The 7676-nt window shown below is 45.8% G+C and overlaps 1 protein-coding gene across 1 annotated transcript in view; it reads left to right on the top strand.

Annotated features, from left to right (window-relative positions):
• The window catches only part of LOC106609204 (zinc finger protein 800), a 28855-nt gene extending 22299 nt beyond the window's left edge, over nt 1-6556 (top strand). Inside the window, exons 6-7 of the mRNA XM_014207724.2 lie at nt 32-1776; nt 4111-6556. Coding sequence (XP_014063199.1) covers nt 32-1776; nt 4111 — 1746 coding nt within the window. The 3' untranslated portion in view covers nt 4112-6556. The remainder of the gene's footprint in view (nt 1-31; nt 1777-4110) is intronic.
• Nucleotides 6557-7676: the final 1120 nt, after the last annotated feature.

Below are 7676 nucleotides of genomic sequence, written 5' to 3' on the forward strand. Positions count from 1 at the left end.
TAATACTCTCTCTCTGTCTCTCTCTCCCTAGGTGGAGGATGTTACCATCTCGTGCTGCCTGTGTGGTAAGGACTTCAACTCTCGCCGCAGCATCCGCCGCCACTGTCGCAAGATGCACCAGACCAAGCTGGAGGAGCTCCGGAAGTTCACCGAGACGCGCACCGTTCCCATCAGCCTCCTCTCCATGGTTAAAGGTCGGCCTCGCCCCTTGCACACGTCCAGCGGCAAGTCCTGCCCCGTCTGCTTCAAGTCCTTCGCCACCAAGGCCAACGTGCGGCGCCATTTTGACGAGGTGCACCGCGGCCTGCGTCGGGATAGCATCACGCCAGACATAGCCACGCGCCCCGGCCAGCCGCTGTCCCTGGAGGCCACGCCGCCCCGCAAGAGCGCCAGCTCCTCCCCCACAAGAGGTCACACCCCGAAGAGCCTCGGAGCCTCGGGGGATACCACCCCTCAGCCCCCCAAAGCCTCCACCGCGGTGCCCCCTGCCCCTTCTCTCCTGGCATCGGCCCTGTACAACCTGGCCTCCTGCCGCTGTCTGCTCTGCAAGAGAAAGTACAGCTCCCAGGTCATGTTAAAGAGACACATGCGCATCGTCCACAAGATCTACAATCTCAAGAACGTTAGCTCCGTCTCCACGACCGCAACCACGGCGACCAACAAAAACAACAACAGTAAAACAGCCACCAACACTGACAGCACCCCTAGCAACAGCAACCCTAGCAACAGCTTGAGCGTGAAGGAGGAGGCGGTTGAATCCTGGGACGACCCTGACTCCAGCCCCGCCTCGTCGCCTGGCGACACGGACAGGAAGGACACGGACAGGAAGGGCATCGCCGTGGCAACCAAGTCAGGTCAAAAGATCAAAGAGGAAGAGGGTGGCAGCAGCCCCAAGACATCAACTCGTTCCGCTTCCATCAACAGCAGCGGTGGTACAAGTAGTGGTAGTGGGACTCCTGGGAGACCCCCTCAGAAGCTCTCGGTGGGGTTCGACTTCAAGCAGCTGTTCTGCAAGCTGTGCAAACGTCAGTTCAGCTCGCGCCAGAACCTCACCAAGCACATCGAGCTGCACACGGACGGCACGGACATCTTCATCAAGTTCTACCGCTGCCCGCTCTGCCGCTACGAGTCCCGTCGCAAGCGCGACGTCCTGCGCCACGTGACGGTGGTGCACAAGAAGTCGACGGGCTACCTGGCCAAGATCGTGCCCAAGCTGGAGTCGCGTGCGGTCAAGCGGCCGGCTGAGGTGGTCCTCAACTCTCCCCCCAATGCCAACAACAACAAGAGAGGAGGAACAACGGTCAAGGAGGAAGTGAACGGGTGCCACTCGGCCTCCTTTCCCCCTACGCCCCCAGTCACCCGCAAACAGGAGCTCCTCAACAACTCCTCCACCACCTCCTACCCAGTCACACGTAAACAGGACCTCCTCTCCTCCTCCACTCCGGTCACTCGTAACCAGGAGAGACAGCAGGAGGCCCAAACCGGGTCACCTGTCACCCGTAAGAACGACAAACAACACCCCGACACCCCTGCCCCGACGCCCCCCCACACGCGTCGCCATGACGCCCACCAGGAGAGCAGCAGCAGTAGCACAGAGGTGCGTGTCACCAAGAACTTCTCGCTCCACGCGTGTGACGTGTGCGGCCGGGCCTTCGCCAAGAAACTCTACCTGGAGTCCCATAAGAGGATCCACCGGAACGCCACGCCACCGGTCAGCATGCCGCCCAGTGACGCCAGGTCTAAGGGGGTCAGCACTCGGTCTAAGGCACTGCTCTGGTGAGCCTCACTACACATATGGTTGTCTTTGTTGATATCTTGTAGTAAGAGAGGGAAAGAGAAGAAGTGGTGTGTAAAATGGGTTGTTATGAGAGAGAGAGAGAGAGATCACGGTCGTATCGTCTATTGACGATGATTGACAGTCTATTTGAACTTGGTTTAGCCTATTTGAACTTGGTTTAGCTTATTTGAACTTGACTGAGCAGCGCACTGCAGGGCAGCACACGAGTGACATTCCGAGTAATATCCTATTCCTGCTATAGCTTAGTTCAATATGTTATAGAGTGGAGAATTCCACCAAAGCAGCGCAAAATGTCCAGTCAGAAAATTGTTTATTTCTCTCTCTCTGTCAGATGTATGGACCTTATAACCTAAACCTATTAATTTTATACATACACCGATTGTACAAAACGTTTAGAACACCTTAATATTGAGTTTTACCTCAGAACAGACTCAATTCGTCAGGGCATGGACTCTACAACGTGTCGAATGCGTTCCACAGGGATGCTGGCCCATGTCGACTCCAATGCTTCCCACAGTTGTGTCAAGTTTGCTGGATGTCCTTTGGGTGGTGGACCATTCTTGATACACACGGGAAACTGCTGAGCGTGAAAAACCCAGCACCGTTGCAGTTCTTGACACAAACCGAGGTGCCTGGCACATACTACCATATCCTGTTCAAAGGCACTTAAATCTTTTGTCTTGCCCATTCACCCTCTGAATGGCACACATATACAATCCATGTCTCTAGGCTTAAAAAATCTACACTGATTGAAGTCACCTAGATTCACCTGGTCAGTCTGTCATGGAAAGAGCAGGTGTTCTTAATGTTTTGTACACATTATGTAACGGCTAATCCTTATCGATCTCTGTTTTAAATTTTTGGGGGCTATTTTCCCTTCTCTCTCCATTTCGATAGGCTATGAATATTACTTTGGGCTAGGCTACGCTTTCTTCTCAAAAAGTTGTTTGAATAGCCTAAAAACGTAAGTAGCCAGGGTAATAATGAGGGAGAACAAATATCAATAGCCTATAGAAAAATTGAATGACAAGTTGAATCAAGTTTAAGCTTATTAATAAAGAAATTATCCGTGAGATGCAGAGAAATCCCTTCGACGCGAAAACCAACTGGCCAATCCTCCTACTAGCTAAAGTTAAGAACCTTAGCCAATTTCCCAAATATTCTAATAGCCTAAGAAGGTTAGTTAAAGGTTAATTAAAGGTTAATTAAAGTTGCCGCTTTCAAGAACAACAAGAACGAAAGTGGGAGTCTACAGGCCTAGGCAAAGACTATTCTCAATCACAGTTTTATGAGAGATTGAACCAACGATATTAAGAGAGGAGGATGTGGCAAATAAAGCAAATATTATCCAGTTCTGAAGATGATAGACTTTGCTTCTATCCAGCCCATGATTTAGAACCTAACTAAGGCAAGACAGCCAGTTCCTCGTCAGTTCACTGTCACGTAGCTCCGCCATGTTATCGCCACACAAACCTGTTCCATGCCCAAAAGCTTCACCAGGAAAGATTTGCCTGCACTTAGCCTCTGCCCGGGCTTTCAGCAACGTTGTCTTCTGTCGTGATTCGTCCAGTTGTAGCATGTGATTTCGCGCTATAGCCCAATGGGGGGGGAATACCATCGTATATATCATGTTTTATGAGTTTAAATGTCCTTAAACTTCATTCTCTGTTCACTCACTCTGTCTAATAAAATATGGATCCCGGTAATAAGGCTGGATCGTTCCTCCTCCAGGTTTTACTACTCTCCCTGGGCTCTGTGTGGTCTGTCTGTCTCTGCTCAGGACTAGCCTCTTTAGCTGTGATTAAACGAACCCCACCACTGTGTTTTGTGTGTGTGTGTCGGTCACGGTGGGGTGTCAAGAGACCACAGAGCGGGGGAAGAACATTCTCTTTTAGCACGCACACACATCATTGAAACCCTTTGGTTTCAGTCTGCTACGACACACACACACACACACACAGGCTGATTCAGGTGTCGCTTCTCCTCCAGAGAGTTGAACTTGTTTTCTCCCCTGGACGACTGTAGGTTTCAATGAAAGGGAGCGAGCACAGACACCTGATTAAAGTGTGTGTGTGTGTATGAGAGTGTCCAGACAGACAGTTGATTAGTGTGTGTGTGTGTGTTTGTCATCCAGGTCCAGACAGACAACTGATTAAAGTGTTAGGGTGTTTATGTCTGGGAGGAGGCTAGTCCTTGGGGTAGTGATGTTACAGCAGGGCAGAGAAAACAGAAACAGTGTTTAAACGGGCTCTAATTGACTGTCGAGCGCCTTCTAACAGCTGCTGTTGTCTCTCTCACTCACTCTCTCTCAGATCCCCAGTCTCGTCTCACTCTTGGTTCTCGGGAGCCTCCATCCTGAGAGGAGAGACTAAACGGATGAAGGAGCACCGCTAACGATGATGAAAGCAGCTGGACTGGAAAAGTGAAACAGAGAGAGAGAGAGAGAGAGAGGTGAAAGAAGGGGAGACTTCACATCTAAGGGACCAAAAGTATTGTTGGAATCCGACACGAGAAGGAGGGATGGGAGCCAACGTGATGCCAGAGGTGTGGAGCCGGACACTCACTCTGTGGAGGCACTGATGCTATCACACTGCTGTGTGTAGGTTATAATCACTGTATGTACATGTAGATATATATATATACACACACACACACACACACACACACACACACACACCCTGGACACACACACACCTGGACCTGGTCTAGACCTGAGCCTGTATAAACCTTAGGGGTGGGGAGAGAAGAGGGCAGAGTTGGAAGCGCTCTTAGCACACCATAGATATCCCATATCTGACCAGAGGGTGCTCCAGTTCTGCTTTATAGGATCAGACTTTAAGGCAGGGCTCTCCAACCCTGTTCCCGGAGAGCTACCCTCCTGTAGGTTTTCACTCCGACCCCAGTGGTATCTTACCTGATTCATCTTATCAACTAGCTCATTATTAGAATCAGGTGTGCTAGATTAGGGTTGGAGTGAACCTACAGGACGGTAGCTCTCCAGGAACAGGGTTGGAGAGAGAACCTACAGGACGGTAGCTCTCCAGGAACAGGGTTGGAGAGACCTCCCCTGTAGGTTGTGAACTTGACCCAGCCAGAGCCAGCAGTAGTGATGTTAGTGGTTTATTTCCTCAGCTCATAGTAGGCTCATAGTAAGCTATCCATCCACTGGGAAGGACTCCATACTAACTCAGTTCATCCAGATAGGCTTTAGTTTTTCTGTCATTCCAAGAGATAGGTTTTGGGTGATTAACTGATGGAGAAAGACCATGTAGGTGGCTGACCAGCGATACACTGGCACATTGAAGAGACGGTGACCATTGATTGGTTGATTGATGAATGACTATAGCTGTGTTTAAACAGGCAGCCCAATTCTGATATTTTTTTTTCACTAATTGGACTTTTGACTAATCAGATCAGCTCTGAAAAAGCGCTGATAGGTAATTATCATGAAACATTTTTCCCAAAATGTCCTCTTGAATCACTGAGATTAGGATCTGTACTTATCTATTTCATAATTATTATACTTTTTTTTAATCAGATATTATACATTTGACCAACCTTTTCACAAAAAGTCCAAAAAAGGTATAAACAAATCAGTATTTCTAATATTTGTTAATATTGCACCTCTAATGACAAGGCCTGAGTTAAACATAACACTGACATTTTGTAAACAGTTATTATCAAATTAAAACCGACTTCCCAATTTGAGCTCTTAAGCTGATTCGGTAATTACGGTAATAAGACTAGTCCTCAGACACTGTATTTGTATGTAATACATATTATAGTGTAATGTAAACTTCAACCAGTATACAATTTTTATGATTTATGGACAAATGTATGATTTATATACAGCAACATATTTTGTTAGGTTTTCTGAAGAAAACGTTTTATAATGACCTGGGAATTTCATCCGGACACATTTCGCTAATGAGAATTTGGGGTGAAAATGTACAAAATTCTGGCGAAAATGTTACATTTATTTAAAATAAGACACTTAGTCCTTTTGCAAATGCATCATGGTTTTGTAACTCAATTTGCTACAGACTTTTAAAAAAAAAAGATCCCTTTGGTCAAAAGACCATTAGTGAGGAGAAAAAATCTGAATTTGGCTCCCTGTATAAACATAGCCATAGTGACAGACCACATGTACAATGTCTTGTTCAGTCAGAAAGCAATGGCACAATAGAAAAGAAACAGACCAAATTGTATTTTTCTAACGGAAAAGCTTGTTAAACCAGGTCTTGGACTGATGTACATATTAACTGTCATATGGATGGTATAAACGATAGATATATTGGCAGATGTATAGGTGATGTATAGTTTTTGTTTGAATATATATATATTCCAATATCTCTGAATAGTGAGATATTTTGTTTTTCTCTGTGTTCAAAGCACTGAAGAATCTGTTATGTTCCGACTCGCACTCATATGACTGTGTCAAAACCAGATGGTGAAATGACGTAGAGAGTTTTCTTTCTTTCTTTAAACGAGAGGATGTGTGTTTTGGCGGCACATCTGTGACAGAGCAGAAGGGAAATGAAGTGATTTTACTTTTCAAGACTGATTTTCCTTATTTGTCCTCTACATTCAGATATTAAAGAGTGTAGCCATTTCCCAGACTGTGTACTAACTAACCTAAACGCCTCCATAGCATAAGGAGAAGAGTAGATCAGTTAAGTTTTTAAAAATAATGTAACCCATAAATCCATCCTGAAGAAATCAACTGTTACCCCAATAATAAACAACCCAAAGGGAAAATGTGTTCTTGTGTTTTTATTTTGTACTTGTGAAATGTATATTTTCCCCACTATTTCAGCTAGAATCAATTGAGATAATCAAACCCTCAACATTTGTTTGGAGAGCTGTGAATGAACTATTCAGTTTATGGTTAATCCGTCTGAACTTATTATAGCCCCCCCCCCCCGTCTCAAACCCAGGCCATATTATGCAGCATTGTGGCTTACACACAGACACACACCTCATTCATTCATTATGCCGGTGTTATGGTACTGATGGCTTTTCAGAACTGATGGCTTCTACGGTTGTGGCTAGTACAGCTCCGTCTAGTTGTCGTGTCAGGGACAACTGAAGAATTTTAGCTAAGCCTAACCCTTTTCCTAACCTTAACCTAATTCTCATAACCTGCTGCATTAGTTCACCTAACCTGCTGCGTTAGCTCTCCTAACCTACGTTAAGTCCATAGCAGAACTCCATCTAGCCACAATCATAGAAGCCACCAGTTCCAGAGAAACCCACCAGGGGTTAAATTGGTCCGGGTTCCGCCAAGACCTATGATCCAAATGAGAGCCAGGCGGAGCTGAGACGCGGTACCTTTGGTTATGGGAATCTTTTATTATCTAATGAAAAATTGTTGTCCACAATACATTTTCCTCAGCTAACAACACGAGTAAGCAACAGCTAAATCATACAACCCCATATGTAAAAAAATTAATAATATTCCTCTTCAGGTGCTTTCATATTGCAAGTGGCACACAGGGAGAGAAACATGCATTCTCAGTCATTGTAGCCTTCAACATTCTTAATGCAGTCGTGGGAAAACACACCTTTGAAAGCAGTTTTGATGGCCACTCTTAAAAGAGGACGATCATAGAGCATTCTAGTGTTGAACTGCACCATTTTAGAAGTTTTTAGCAGTGGCATGGTTTCTGGGTCCTTGCTATTTGGGATCCTTAGGATGTTCCTACCCATTGAAGTTGACATTTTAAAGAGTTAATACAGTGCATTCGGGAAAGTTTTCAGACCCCTTCACGTTTTCCCACGTTTTGTTACATTACAGCCTTATTCTAAACTTGATTAAATATATTTTTTTTCCTCATCAATCTACACAATACCCTATGATGACAAAGCGAAAACAGGT

Source organism: Salmo salar, chromosome ssa07 (genome assembly GCF_905237065.1).
Source record: "Salmo salar chromosome ssa07, Ssal_v3.1, whole genome shotgun sequence".
In the NCBI taxonomy this organism is placed as follows: Eukaryota; Metazoa; Chordata; class Actinopteri; order Salmoniformes; family Salmonidae; genus Salmo; species Salmo salar.